This window comes from Cariama cristata, unplaced genomic scaffold, assembly GCF_000690535.1.
Source record: "Cariama cristata isolate BGI_N322 unplaced genomic scaffold, ASM69053v1 scaffold2286, whole genome shotgun sequence".
NCBI classification, from domain to species: domain Eukaryota; kingdom Metazoa; phylum Chordata; class Aves; order Cariamiformes; family Cariamidae; genus Cariama; species Cariama cristata.
In genome coordinates this window covers 21,500-37,550 of record NW_009620173.1, presented here as the reverse complement: position 1 = coordinate 37,550, position 16,051 = coordinate 21,500, and the positions used below count along the sequence as shown (strand labels likewise).

Genomic DNA, 16,051 nt, shown 5'->3' with positions numbered 1-16,051 from the left:
GGACACCATGCACTGTTGTTGTAAACCTGGCAGCTACCAACAAGTCCTGAACTAAGCTCTTAAGCATCTCTAACTAATACTTCTTTTCATTGTATGAATTTAAAAAGAACAAACCCTGAGATTTGTTAGCAGCCTCAGTCCAAATTACACGGCTTCCTCCTGTCATGAATGTGAATCAGAACGTCCTCTTCTCCTGAAAGAAATACAGCACCTGAGACTTGACTGATAACTGTGTTGTTACTGTTTGAGATTCACTAGTCAGAATATGAGAGTCTAGACCCAGAATAACCCTTCATCAGAGGACTATAGAAATTGGGGAGTTTCATGAGAGCTCAGCAGTATTCCAAGGGTTTGTGTTGCTCTGTGAAACAAGGTTTCTCCTACCTCCGTTCTATGCTCTTTAAAGGTCATCTCTAGCCTCCCCATTTATTGTTCTCTTTAAGGAACAATCTTCCAAAATTCAGAAAGACAGTTCAGAGAGCTGTCCTGAGTGAACCACCTGTGGTTTAGTGACCTCAGTAATTAAGTCATGTTTAAAGATAAAACTGAGGCCCCCAAGTCCTTTGGGTGCTTTTGAAAGTATTAACTCGTATCTTAAGTGTACGCCCTCATCGTTTCATGTCATGCATGGGAAGGTATTTGAACACAGTTTCTGACGCTCTGCTCCACTGTTTTTATAAAAGTGTGAGTGGAAGGAAGCTGTGCTGATGGAGCTCTCCTCCAGGCTCTGTTGGCAGCCCTCAGGAGAACACGGTGGCCCTGGTTTTTCATTCAGTGGATGAGATTGACATCACACTTAATTAATGGCTCAGTCGTGACTGGGTAATGAAAATACTCCTAAAGCATATTCGCAATTGCATTTTTAAAATCTCTGTCTACCAGAATTCTGTATATTGGTTTCAGAATCGCTCAGTGTTGTAATTTAAATGCTATAATTGCCCATTTGTTGTCCTGAACACAACTAACTCAGAACTTCATTAATGCCATTTTAAAGCACTATGATTTCGCTGATGTTGCTGGCACAAGATCCAGCCTGAGGCTCTTGAAAACCAGCCCGTCCAACAGCAAGTGATTGATCACAGGATAGGAGGAGATGAGTAAGAAGCTGAGAGAGGAGGTAGAAGGACTCAGAACATGATGAAAAGGTAGAAAACCAGTGTCCCTGGCGCTGACTTCAACACGCGGGTGAAGAGCAGGATATCCTGTGCTCCCACACAACTGTTTTGCACTGTGGCTACATGGGACAAACTTTTCTCCATATATAAAGGGTAATTTTAGTTATTATTTCTCATATATTATCCTTACATGAATTCGAGGAAGATGGATCATGTTTATATATAAAACCAGAGATTCTTAGCAGCTGTACATTGGAGAAACTATGCTGATTTTCACAAACTCTGACAGTTTACTCTAGCTGAAGATTTAGCCCAACATTAGTAATTCAGGAATCACTAAACAACTTCCAAAAACCCCGAATCTGTAGTCATTTTCCATTGTAATATTAAGTATACAATACTGAACTTGATGGGAAATTTAATTCTAAATGCTGGATTTATCTTCTGTATATGACTTCAGTACATTGCTCTTGCTCATGTACAGCAGACCATACTGATTTTTAGTTTCTGCCCCCTTTAATATCAGTGGGACTATTCACCAACTGATTGTGTAAGTAGTGTAGTAACAAGTTGTAGTCTCTGAGTTCGCCGCTGACATGGTCAAAATGATGCTTATTTGGAAAGGGTATTTTCAAAGAAAGGAAAGACACGTAGATAAGTGACTTGCCCTGAAAGCCAAGGTGATCTGGGCATTCACCTCCCATGGGAGCTGTTGCAAATCTCCTACTAAAATGAAAAAACAAACAAAACAAAGCCTAAAATACATGAAAATTCACTACAGCTGCAATCACTTACTGTGATTGCAAACAGGTCTATAAGTTGCTATTCTGAAAAGCATTAAGCAAAAATCTTCCTTTTCCATTCTGCAGTCCATCAGTCTGGGCTTCTCGTATTGGACCACGTGCATTTCCCATCGCAGCTGGCTGATTTAAAGTGTGACAAAAATCCTGTTCTTAAAATGTAAAATAGTTTTAAGTTTAAATTTAAATATATTTAAAATATTTTTACATTTAATTTTAAATTTAGGTTGGAGTGCTTCTCCCTCGTCACAGCTAAGACTGTCTGAGGAGAGATGTAAAGGACACGTCGTGTCTCATTCACGCGGCCTCGCTAGGGCAGGTGAGAAAGTGAGGGGCACAGGACAGGTTTCCCTGAGCTTCTGCAGCACCTTGATTCAGAAAGTGTTTCAGCAAAAATAGTGGAGAGGAGAAACAAGGACCTGGCCTCGGACACATCGCTGGCTGTATTTCAGTGAAAAGTGGGAATTGCCTCTTCTCTGATGGCCATTGCCATTGTGTTCAGTTATATATTGAGGATAGCGTGGCAATTTTAAGTGTGAAATTGATTGCTTTTCCCAAAGGAAAACCTGAGCGTTTCCTCATGGAGACAATGCAGAAAGGATGATATTAAAGGAACTACAGCTGCAAAGAAGAAAATATCCCTGCCTGTATCAGGCTTTATACACCTGCTAAAAAACAAGCAAAGGACTGGGAGACATCTGTTTTCTGACTTGTCCCAGCTTGCTGCTGGTCTTGATAGTTCATACTGAGTCCTAATTATCACTTTAATCAATTTAATCTCCAACAACTCCACAGGCTTCTGATTTTCCATCGGAGAACAGTACCTGGATGTCCCTTATCTTTGTCATAACCAACCCTGTTACACTGCTGGGGTTCGGGAGAACTGAAATGTGGCTCAGTGCCAATGCATGACATGTTACAGATGACAGCTATCCAAATTATATTAATTATTTCGCGTTTGTACTAGAAGCAAACAGAGGATCATGTTAACAGGCAACTTGTCAGCATCCCAAACTGCTGCCCACTCATTTCACAGCTGTGGGACCCTCATATTCCTCTATCAACCTGCACAGCCAGGGAGCCTGAAAGCAAAATGTAAGTTTGATTACTGGAAAAGATCAAGAAATAGGCATTTTCTGTTCTAGAAGCAGAGTATTCCATATGAATTAAACACATGGGAATTGGAAAGCGGATGAAGCAGTTCCTTTATTTAAAGGGATCGCTTGATAGCATCTGGGAATCCTCTCACCCAACTGTAGCTGTCAAAAACTGTCATTTCTGCGAGGCACCAAGGCTCCCTCAGCAGTAAATGAAAAGAGATGGGCATCTCGACTGCATGCTTCATCCTTTATTAAAGCTGGTATCTAAGCCCACCTTTGGGAAGTACCTGTCTTTTTCCCTTAACTGCAGGGAGGTCCATATAGGCAGCCAAAACTTGGGGCACAACTTATGGGTGAAAAAACTGAGGTGAGGTGAATCCCCCTCCCTTTATGTGTATATACAAAGAGTAATCGGAATGTGTGAAAAGATCCCTAAAGCTAGAAGTAGCATACGAGGTTCAGGAGCTGTTATTTGTGTATTTTTATATATCTGTGTACATATATATATATATATACAAACATGCATAAATATATTAATACATAAACATTTGGGGATTTCCAGTTAAAGCAGTTATAGAGTGTAAGAAGCCCCTTTTCTCTTTCATAGTAACTATTTTAGTAGGTTCAGTTACACTATACTAATGCTTGCACTGGTTATTTATTTATTAAGCTGTGAATTCATGAGTTAACATTTTAGCAATGCAATGATTATGGTGTATTATGAGAGATTAATTTTCCCATAGGAATCTGCTGGCACACACAGGATCAGGTCCTATGTCATACAACATCACCAGAAGGCTATCTGTCACATGCCATTTCTGTTTATCTAACTCCTTCTCTGATATATATTGTATTTTCATGCACACCTGCACATAAATAGATATCCATATGCCTACCCCATTAAGAACTGGACAGTGAATGATTCAAAGTGGAAAGTACATAAAATAAAACTGTTAATCATTTCATAGGTTTTTTAGAAAATAAACTGGTACAACTGCATGAAGTGGGGCATTACCATAATACGCTGAGATTATTCACTGAATTTAAGTGACTTCAGTGTAAACCCATAGCGGTTCATGACTTTGAGGCATCAGATTAGGTTTAATCTCAATATAAACTCTGTTACGTCACTCACAGCAAATACCACTAGTAAGAGAAGATATCCCAAGTAGTAATTTATCATCAGCCTGGGACCCTTGAAAGACTTATGTGAATAAGTGAGATTTAAGGACAAACTTTGAATTTGAAAATACTGTTGAAACAGGAAATGAAAGATTGGCGGTCATGTTCTGCTAGCTGAGGATAAGGGCATCGCAGCTCTCCCCCCAAGTTCTCCGCATGCAGACCTCCTGGTTACGGATCTGTGCCAACTGGTTACGGGCAGCAAACTGCACGCAGCATCTCCTTTTTCTTGCCAGGATAATTTTGAGGGCAGTAAATGAAATAGCTATGGCCAAGTCATATTATTAGTTTGTATACATACAAACTAAAAATAGATTGAAAGCAAGGAACACAAATGTATATGTTTCTTAAGTCGTATATCCAGTTGTATTATATATGTCTCTGAAGGGTATGTCGTTAATATATCTAAGCCAATAGTTTTGGGTTCACAGTAATTGCATACTATTTATTTACAAATCTTCCCCAGCAGTATGTGCCTGTTACCTAAAGCGATGGAGCAGGTCCCGGTCATATGTCTGTCTCTAAACCTGGGCCAACAGTACATGACATAGCACCCACTGTGGCCTCTGCTCTGTCACTTTGCAATGCGATTCTATGTAGTTTTACTTGAATAACATAAAATAACATATATAATGTTATTTATGTTATTTTCCACGTGAAGAACTCCTGTAAACCTTGCCGTTTTGAAACTCAGTGAGGCAGGCGTCTTAGACAAGCTGAAAAACAAATGGTGGTACGATAAAGGTGAATGTGGACCCAAGGACTCTGGAAGTAAGGTCAGTCGCTGCAGTTCGGGACCTACTATCGTGTTCACAAAGCAGTAAAGGAAGTAATGAACAAAATGACTTAGAAATAAAATAAGCAGCTGTAGGCACAGAATGAATCAGCTTCGCCCCATCTTGATGGGAGTCACACTTTAATTTAAAGAAGCACTATTGCTTTTTAAAGTCTTCAGTGATACAAATCACCAAACACCATCCTACATATTCAGAGCATCTGTTGAAGAGTTACAAGGCATTTTTTTTTTGTTTTGGAGGAGGCAGGCTGGGTTAGTTGTTTTGTTCCTGCCTAGGGGGGATGGACTTTCCCCATGGACTGCTTCAGAAATGTCCACTCGTGCCTTCTCCTTTTGGAGCTGGCCTCCCTCAGCGGTTTTCTGAAAAGGAGAAATGCTAGCGGGAAGGATTGCTTTCATTGCTGCCCGGGGTGGCTGTGCCTGGCTGCTTTGGGGAAGGTCTCTGGCTCCATGAGGAGCCAAGGAAGACTTAACTTGAGCTTTGAAGTGAAAGGGTTTGGTAATTAATAGCTTTCTACAGCTTCCAGTGTTTACCCTAGTCCATTCCCAAACAGTAATCCTGCCAGCTCCAGGAGTGGAGCCTGCTTTATTTCTCTCTATTTGGGGACAAACCGAGAAGCAGGTATTTTCTGGTGGCTGGGAAGGACCACAGTCAGTGCCAGCCCTGTATTTGAGGAGTCTGAAATTTCTTCACAGTGCCTGTCTCCATGCCAGCCTGTGCTGCCCAGAGCTAAAAGGAAAGCGTGATGGGCAGCGACTGCTTGCTGCCTGCCTGCCCTGAGAGTTACCCTGATGGATAGCCGGTAAAATTAGCCTGCGAAACAAACTTCCAACACATTTTGCTTTTTCTGGCAAGTGCTTTGGAGAAAGGAGTGAAAACCAGTTAAGAGAATGGCAGAGTACCTGTAAATGACAGCTGAGAAAGCCTCAACCCACCACGTACGTTAGGTCAGGTCTCTTTCTCAGTCCTGCCTCCTCCTTGTTTGCAAGCACCACATCAGCAATTGCCACCAGAAGACCACAGTCACCTCCAAGATATTCAGAGTCCTCTTAGCCAGTTAAAAAGAGACAGACAAAGCAGAACCCAGCTATAAGCCCCAAACACCTCTATATGTCCATGGGAATTGTTACTGTCCTAATGTACTGATTACACAAGAAATAGTGCCTCTTTAAATTAAACATCCAAATATTTTGCATTCTTCGTAAGTTACAATTTCATAGAGATTACAATCAGAAGTTAAGTACTCTCCTTGCTTTAGGTAAAGATGATATAGTCTGCATAAGAATAAAGCTTTATAAGTGTCTTAAGGTGCACGATGTAGTATATGGAAGTCAATCCTGAGAGAGTTCCTTGAGAACTGTGCTAAAAATGCACACGGATTTCAAATTTAAAAATACGATTCATAACTAAGCAGTGAAGTATAGAGAAATGTAGAATAGTTATTTACTACAATATGTCCAAGAAGGTGATCGTTTATAAAATGATGTATATTTAATAATTTGCTAAAGTTCTCACTGTTATCTAAATTATGAATAATGTGTAAGATTTCATAAATTGCTATTTAAATTTATACTATTACTGAGCCTTAGTAGTCCATGGGCATGTTCTAGAACTGTATCTATAATAAAATAGAAACAAAATACAATAATCGGTAAGAGGCAAATATACCACGATGTCTATGGTACAGTGTGCACTTTCAAAGGAAGTGTTTGTAGAAATAACTTAAGAAATAACTTAAGCCTCACATGTTATTTTCACCTGTCATTTAAGTATTAGAAACTCAGTCTGGATCTTTTAAATTAACAGCAATGCCTACCACAAGTATACTTACTGGTTTTGTAAAGATCAGGCAGAGTCTTGTCTGATATAAATGGATTTCTGGATTCCAAGGCTTTTAAAGAGCTTTACGTAAATGCAGTTTCGTATCAATGCTAAAACGTCCCCTAAAGAGAGTTAGACATTGTTTAATTCTCCACTTAGTGGAAGCACAATGCTTTGCAGTAAGCCAGCAATGACATCCTGATATGTTGGCAATATACTTATAATCTTTTTTTATGCCGACCTGGAAAACTAGGCACTTAAAATATATTTTATAGATCCAGATAGGTCAAATTTTATGAGACGTATGTAAACAACTGTCATTTAATTTCAGCTAAATGTTGTTATCTATTTCTATTTCCAATGTTTTAACGTGTAGTTTGTGCTCCTGGGGGTCTGTTTTCCGAGGTTAACTGTGTCGCTTCTGTTTCCCCAGGACAAGACGAGTGCCTTGAGTCTCAGCAACGTTGCTGGAGTCTTCTACATTCTGGTTGGAGGCTTGGGCTTGGCAATGCTGGTGGCTTTGATAGAGTTCTGTTACAAGTCCAGGGCAGAGGCGAAACGAATGAAGGTGGCAAAGAGTGCACAGACTTTTAACCCAACTTCCTCGCAGAATACCCAGAATTTAGCAACTTATAGAGAAGGTTACAACGTATATGGAACCGAAAGTATTAAAATTTAGGGGTAGGACTTAGGGCCTACTACAGTGAGTGGGTGATGCATCTTGTAACGCAGTGTTGTGACATGTCTGTCTAGTGGTGCTTGCTTCTGAACAGAGCTTTATATTTTGGAAAACTTCAGTGCAAAGTGGTTCAGTTTTTTTGGCTGCAGATGTACAGTACACTACTCTATGTTGCTAATAGACATCTGCATTGCAAGGAATTTTTAACATAAAAAATACATTTTTAACAAGTGTTGTCAAATCAGTTGGGAGATGACAACTATTTGAAATTGTAAAATATATATTCAGAGGGCCAGTGTTTAATTACTTGATTGGCCTGTCTATTTTCCTAAAGGTTTGCACTCTGCTAGTGACAAATTGCTGCAAGCCTTTATTATTCAATGTTGGCCCTAACTGGGACCTCGTTATAATCAAGATTTAGGATAGGCAATGTCACTGAACCATAGTTAACCTAATGGAAGAAAAGGCACTGTTACAAGAAGTCTAAATGTTGTTTTACCTTCTCTCCCTCCTCCCCACCCTATTCCTTCACCCTCCCTTTGATACATGTTTTATGCTAATTGTGTGGCATTTTTTTCACAATATCCAGCTTCAGGTCAACCTTTGCCCACTATAATAACCACAAAAAGTCACTAACCAGTGAATAGACCTTGATTATTGTCCTCAGCTTTCAGTAACGTACCCCCTTACCTAGCTCAGGACTAGTGTATTTTAGATGTTCACGCAGTGATTTCGGAGACTGAACCACTGATGCTGCCAAGCTGCATCCTGCATCGTTCCCGAGTAGGCGTGCAGGGATGGTTTACTAATGTACTTGTTCTCATCCATGCAGTGAGTATCTTGTCAACTAATCATTAGTCAAATCAACTCTCTGACATTTGGAAATGGCACATAGCAGCAAATTGAGCTTCTAAGTATAACTTCTACATAGGTCCTAAGCTATACTGGCTGCTTTATAAGTGAAGGTGCTAGGACCTGCCCTTTCATGCTACCTAGAGCTCCCCTGCCCTTGCTAATAGCAAACCACATGTCTCCTCTGTTAACAAAAAGCTTGAGCTACATTTTCCTGAAATCACTGAGCCATCCCTATAAGCAGCAGTAAGAAACAAAAATTTAGGGAAAGGAGATGAAGAATATAATTTTTATGTTGCCACCTAGAAAAACTTTTGGAGGAAACAACTGGAGATACAATTATTATTTTTTATTTATTATTTATATAGCGCTGGAGTACACGGCGCTGTACAATAGGTGAAGTGTGCCAAACACATAACAGGTCCCTGTCCCGAGGAGCTTACAGTCTAAAGGCACAGCCGGTACAATACCGAACCATACAATACAGAGCAAACACAGAGTGAGCAGAGAATGGTGTTTGAGCATGATAGCTGGAGCGCTGCGAGGAATAGGTGGGTTCTCGGGGGGCGAGGGAGGGGGCTTGGCATAACCTGGCTGGGAAGCTATCCCAAACATACTGTCACTGTGTAGTTTTCTTTTGTTCCCTGTTGTACAAGAAGTCATGACCCTGGGTATATTTTAATTGTAACAGAGCTGCCTAATTGCCCTGTGTTTAAAAAAAAAAAAAAAAGTCTCAGCTATGCAGTTTGTTCACTAGTGAAAATGTGAGGCATAGTGGGTGCCAGGGGACTCCAAGAGTATAGGCTTGTGTTCATTGCTATGAACTGGGGATCAGGACTTCCAGATGCTAATACTAATCTCCAGGTTCACTGCCTACTGTCAGTAATAAGGGTCTTTAAAAGAAATAATCCTGGGCAAGTAATTGTGCAAAATGCAAACGAAGAGATCTTTTTCCTTTAAATTTTTTAGTGGTGTGCCCACATCTGAGTGTCCCCAGGCTGGTATAAAAATAAGAGTCCCAGAAAACATTCTCCTTATCAAGTTTACAGGGTGCAATGCATCCAAAACATAGTCTTTAAGAAAGCAAACAAAAAAAATAAAGCTTTCATTCAAATGCTGACCTGACCCAAGGTGGCTTAGCATGCTAAACATGGCATGACTTGACAATTCCCTGAGTTCCCACCCAGCTCTGTGACTCCAGTGCAACGAACGCTATGATTATGCTCGTAGAATTTATTTTAGCCTTACTGTTTTCTTGAAACAAAAATTAGGGCTAAGTTTTATTTTTTAAGGAAAGATCATAAGTACCTTTCTCTAAAGTCTGGATTTTTGTGGGACTTGTTGCAACACAGAGATGAATTCTTACAGGAAAAAATACATTAAAAATTCCCACATTCCATTCTGTTTTATTGAAAATTCATATTTGGGTCAGTCAAAACTTCTGATAAGCTCTTAAAAACATTTTAGGGTGCAGACATTTAAAAACTCACAAAAAAATATAAATAACTAGGATTTCAAGCAAATATTTATAGACTTCTGAAATTCTTCATTCTACTTATTTGCCGTAATATTTACCCAAGAAATTTCAGCCTGTGAACTTCTTATAGAAACACTTATGCTTATATGTGGAAGACTGCCAAGGTTCAGTCCTCCCCTCCTGACAATACTTGGCCACCCCCAGTCACGTAGGCAGCGAGGGCTTACCTGCTCTGTACAGGGTGACTATGCCATCTGGTTGTACACATGCTAGTCATAAACCCCTGTTAGCTGTGTGTAACCACAACACTGGTTACACATATTTCTGCAGAAATATGTCTGTCTGACACATTTCGAAACCTTTGATGTGTTTGTTTATTCAAGGAGTAAAGGGATTGTACTGGGACTAAAACGTGCTAATACGGAAAGATGCTTGGTGGTTCTAACCTGCATGAGTAACCAACACACTGACTTTTCAAGCTAACATCGAATAGTTTTAATAGTATATATTTTAAACTAATATAAAATAGCTTAAATAACCCGCTAAATATTCATTACCATGTTTTTTCTTTTAGTTTAATCCAGTCAAAAGTGAGTTGCCTCGGGGAAATTCACCTGCCTGTGAGGCAGTAGAAAATGAAAATGCAGGACCAGTCTGTATGTGTGAACTGACTAGTCTGTAGATAAAGCAGTAGTCCCTATGTGTGGGATAAAGACATACAGAAGGGATGGCAGGCTATTGCATCTGCTGAAGGCCGGGAAGGAAGTTTGCTTTAAGGAGGGAACAATCCCTTCCTCTTCCCCTGAGCAGTAGTTTCCCATTTTTGTGTCTCAGTAGTAAGCCCTTAGTACACTACTTGAGCTGATGCCCTGAGAACAGTGCAAGGCCAAACAACCTTGTCTCCAGCTGCTCTAGGGAAAAGCCCTACCGAGTTCCTCGCCCCAAATCCCAAACTGGGATTATCCCAGTATCCAGCCAGCTACCACCACCGCCTCTCCATGGCCTTCTCAGTTGGCCATGAAGCTCATGAACCAGCTTCCAGTTCAGCTGCCTTCTCTTGCTCTCTGATCCCATGCTGTTGTTTATAATGAACGAAATTAATTACAAAACTACAAAAAGCCATGAAAACATTATTAAATTAATTGCAAAAACGTTGAAGTGCTACAGGATGGCTCAGTAAATGTGTAATGCACTTATTTGGACTTGTATACTTCCAATTTCATATTCAAGATAGAAAAATTCGTTAAAAGTTCATCTTAAATATTTGTGCCAAAGATACCTCCGTGTGACCCAGGTACTAGAGGAGCCTGAACAACAGAAGAACCCACACAGGATAGGGTATTTGTATTATATAGTCTGAGGATATCTATCAGTTTCCTAAATGCCCATTTCCCAATAGGAACAGGGCAGTCAGTGTTTTCACATTATTAATTCCACAACTAATTTAATCAAAACTAATGACAAAGTTGAAAATACGTTATCAGTATTGACTGCATGCACTTACCGCACAGAGACTTTCAGAATTTGGGTAATATTCACAGTAAATACCAAGACTTTTCCCTCTCATCCCAGCGACTCCTGAAACTGTTTCTGCAGCCAGGCCATAAATCTGAAATTGTAACAGCACAGTTAAGCAGAGTATTAGCCTGGCTTATTACCTATAACGTAGTTTAAAATATAACACAGAAGCTTACCTGGTTACTTGGCTTTATGGCACCTTCCCGAGTACAAGTTTGACCTGCTCCTCCTGGCTTTGTTAACTGTCTGGGTTGTTTCCGTGGTGTGTTGCTGAGCTGTTGTCAATCTCAGCCGTGAGATGAGAGGAGTTGTTTTATTGCAGCTTTTTCTGCTATTCTGTGGAAGGCTGCTGAGAAATTGTTTTTTATTTTCATTTGATTTTTTTTTTTTTTTGGTGGATCCCTTTTTACTGTCTTTCTGTCCTGAGTGTGTTGTCAATGGCCAGAAAGCTATATAGACTGAGCTACAAAACCAGAGTTATGTATAACTCGTATATCTCGTATAAATCAGAGCTCTCGCTCAGATTTCCCAGTGGCAAACCCTGAACGGCCATGAACAGGGAGCTGATCAAAGTGATGGAGAGATGCCGGTACATAATGACGACTTTCTGGGAAGTCTAGCACATCTGGAGTAAGCTGTCCCTTTTCCACCCAAGTTTGCATTCTAATCTGGTCTCAATTCTCATCCCTCCCTAAAACGAAAGCACTTTTGTTTTTTCTTGCCATTGACCAAAACATGTTTTGTGCATTTCTGCAGGTAGTCAGCAGTCCTCGACATCCATTTGCAATGGGACTCTGGACATGCACTATGTGGAGCTACATCACATTGCATTGTGTCTGTGCTTTGCAAATGCATAGATTTTTATTTGCTGCTGGGGAATAGTTGAGGTTTTTGGTACTGTATGGACCCAGATGGCCACTCCCTCATTACCTCTGCCTCTCTTTATATATTTAGCTGTTGAATTAGGTCAAGATATGTTTGGTAACAGTCCCTGTCACAAAGTTGTGTGGCAGCAGGGAAGCTTTTCAAAGGGTGTCTTTGGACACTGCAGATGATGATTACCAAAGCCAAGGTGTTTCAGCGTAAGGGGAATGCCATAATGCCCTCTGTAAGCTGAGGCCTTTTCCTGAATTCGGCTGCTTGTGAGGGATGAGGTTTTTAGGGTAATTGATTTGGAAATCAATTATATCCAAGCTCCATCTGTGCCGCAACAGCAGCTGTACTTTCAAGAACCCTTTTTTTGAAGGAGCTACTGATAGCAATGCAATATTAGACTGGTGCGTTTTCATAGAATTGCACCCAGAAGCAGTGGAAATGTTTCGGACTTTTAAGGAATCTCCCTCATCCCTGTACACACACACTCATATATAAAATTAACTTCAGCATGTCAAACACCAGCTCAGGATTTCACTGCTACCTCAGAAGGAGAAACCGGGCTCAGAGGGACAAAGTTCTAAATGCAGAGATCAGTAATAAGGCAAATAAAATGATTTTATGATGTTTGTGATCCCTTTGCTCCTATGTGAATGCACCCTCCTGTCTCTCTTTTTCCAATTGGTATTTCAGATTGCATCCCTGCACACCAATTAGATGAGTTAGTTGCATAGACTTTACCTTCTGGTGGCTAGAAATCAGATTTCCTCACTAATTAATATCTTAACATGGTATCTTTTAAATCCGTTTCAACATAGCATAATTTGGGTGCCTGTTGTTCCAGGTGTCCTTGCTGCATTGGTTCACCTTAGACACCTCCCCTAATTTTAGTCATCTGGAAATCATTTAGTTTAAACTTTCAACCTTGCCTTTTTCTATCATCACATGAGAGAGCTCTTTTACATTAGGTTACTGATTTTTGGATGACTAAAGTTAGATGTCATAACTGCAAATATTTTTTTAAACAAATCCAATATTTTTACCTGAGTCAATTAGTCCCTAAACAAGATATTTTGTTCTGATTTACCTGAAAATAAAGATTTTTAGGTAACAAAAATTTAAATGTTCTTGTCGAAAATTTAGATCTAATGTAGAAAACTATGGAAATTTGTATTTTCTTTCAATAAACTACATTTCCTTTGAAAGTTCCCACCTTCTCTGATTGTAGGAAAATATATATATGAAAAGAGATTTGAGGACAGTTCTCAGATTTACTGATACTAAATATGTGCATTGTGAAAAGGAAGTAATAATTTCTTTAGATTTGGTCCATGGAATTATCACAAAGATAGCTGATACAGCTATTGAATTTATAAACAACTTTCAGTAGTTATATTTTATCTTCACATTCCTAGTTGAAGATCTAAGCCTATAAACACCTGTGCATGACTTTATTCACAGATGCTAATGCTTTCAGGTTCATTCTTCTGTTAATTTCTTAATGAAATTTGGATTTTTATATTTAAATCAATAATGATTTATTGTAATGAAATTGACCCTCAGATTTGCTAGTCTTTTCCCCCTAGTGGACTTAAATGCTATATGTTATATTTATGATGATTACTATTATTATATTTAATGTTAACATGAAAAAATGCAGATGTCTAAAATTTAGTATTTTGGTGTTTGCTGTCTCCTGGTTCGCTGAAGGACAGAAACATTGTAACACTTTCCTCTTTTCTCATTTTTTTTCAAACCTAGCTTACCTTTTCTGAAGCCATAAGAAACAAAGCCAGATTATCCATCACAGGGAGTGTGGGAGAAAACGGACGTGTATTGACTCCTGACTGCCCGAAGGCCGTGCATACTGGAACTGCAATGAGACAAAGTTCAGGATTGGCTGTAATTGCATCGGACCTACCATAAAAACCAAAAAAATAATTGAGTGCCTTAATCAAACTGTGTTGGTGACTGATGGGAACACAGCACAGACTGTAACGACATGGGAGTGTCATTGATGAACCAGTAATTTGGCTGAGAAAGGGAAGTACGTCCAAATGCGCCAGACATCATCAGCAACAATGTGTGCATGAGCTCAGCTCGGAAACCCAAACTCAGATTTTATATCAGGAAAATTCATAATTTAGTTTTGTTGGGGGGAGGGGGCTGGGAAGGGTGTATTAACAGCAACAAATTTCACTTGAGTGGACTTAAAACTAATAAGACTTGCCAATTTAGCGCATTAAACTGTGAAGAACATGCTCAGAAAGGACAACATTTTGGTCTTTGTCTTGAGAAAGAGAGAAAAATAGCTATAGAAGTCAATGAACATGCTAACCTGTGTCTCCAGAACATCAGTATATACAATGGAAGAATACTCAGCTGTTCAGCTGTAGAAATGAATCACTAAACTGTGATAAGAAAATAATAAATATGTAAATCCTGTGAAAAAATAAAGAAATTATTTACATTTTCTTTGAAAAAAGAGGAATATTGAAACATGCTTGCTTTTTAACTGATGTAAATTCGGTAGAGGACAACACAATTCTTTTTTCTAACCATCTTAGGGAACAATTCATTGCAATAATTGATATAAAATGCCATCACTGTAATAAAATTCAGAGACTTTTTTTTTATAAAAGTTGTTGGTCATCCTCTTGTTTGCTGTTACCTTCATTCTGTTCCATCATTCCATGTTCCACAGATTCGCATCTGTCTAATACAAGAAACAAAATGATAAAATGTTTAGAGTACGTCATCAGTCTGCAGTGTAGAATCAAAAGAGACTACGGGTCACTCATGTTACAGATATTATTTATAATCTTGTTCTGTGTAAGAAACTGTGGTTTTTGTACCCACCAAAAAGAATAAAACAACAAACGTTCTTATAATATTGACAGAGCTTGAGTTGTTTTCTGATCATTAGGGATGTCACCTGGAAAATAGAATAAGGTGATTCATTTCTTAACACAGGATGCAGGACCTTATCGGAGACAGTCTGAGTCCCTGCACATTTGTGAAGTTCTTTGAGTCCCTAGAGAGGAGGAACTCAAAACTGTCAAAGTATTGTCATGATTATTCGCTAGGTATTTTAGTGCTAGTTGCTAAAACGCTTTCTGAGAGGTTGGAGAACCATTTAGCAATAGGGTTTGTTCTCTGGGTAGGTCAAGGGATGAGATGCCAGGGAGCAGGAAAGTACAAATGACAGTCTTTCAGACTGATGTGATAGATACAGCGTGCTTGGTACCCGGCAACCTCGGTTTTCATCAGCCAGCCTTTTAGTGGCACGTCGGGGAAAGGCTAGCAGGCACTCTTTGAATAAAAGCCAAATGTCAACAGGAGCCGGCATGTCTGTAGGTGCAAAGCTGTAGCGAGTCTCTTCTGCCAGGCACTGCAGTGGTGTCCAAATCCAGAGTATTGCCACCGGTGTAACAGCTCCATGCCAGAGCCCAAACTGCAAATCAGATCAAACTTGAATTAATCATAGCTTCTAATGCCCTTGTGATTTTGCCAGGCCCATGAGGGGGTCATGTTCAAATGGTTTACATTTTACTAAAGCCTCCATGGCTGGTGCTTTTCTCTGGCCCTCACGAAGAGGAGTGTGGGTGCAGCGTGTAGCCTAACACCGCCAAACAATGACCAACCCTCAACAACCGCAGCAACAGACAATCAAACAAAAGCACTACTGAGGTGATGCTAATCCTATGTGATACAGGCATCTATGAAATAGCAAAGCAGGTATTTGCTTCAGTCAAGGTATCGACAATATAGATACGAATGTCTTGTCTCAGATACTCTGGACACCCTATATAGTTACTGGAGGGAAATAACTGGAGA

General features: G+C 39.7%; 1 protein-coding gene across 1 annotated transcript in view; it reads left to right on the top strand.

The window, feature by feature from the left end:
* GRIA4 (glutamate receptor, ionotropic, AMPA 4) overlaps positions 1-15,115 on the top strand; it is an 80,521-nt gene extending 65,406 nt beyond the window's left edge. The window contains exons 10-12 of the mRNA XM_009701496.1: positions 4,859-4,973; positions 7,249-7,383; positions 13,976-15,115. Coding sequence (XP_009699798.1) covers positions 4,859-4,973; positions 7,249-7,383; positions 13,976-14,140 — 415 coding nt within the window. The 3' untranslated portion in view covers positions 14,141-15,115. The remainder of the gene's footprint in view (positions 1-4,858; positions 4,974-7,248; positions 7,384-13,975) is intronic.
* Positions 15,116-16,051: the final 936 nt, after the last annotated feature.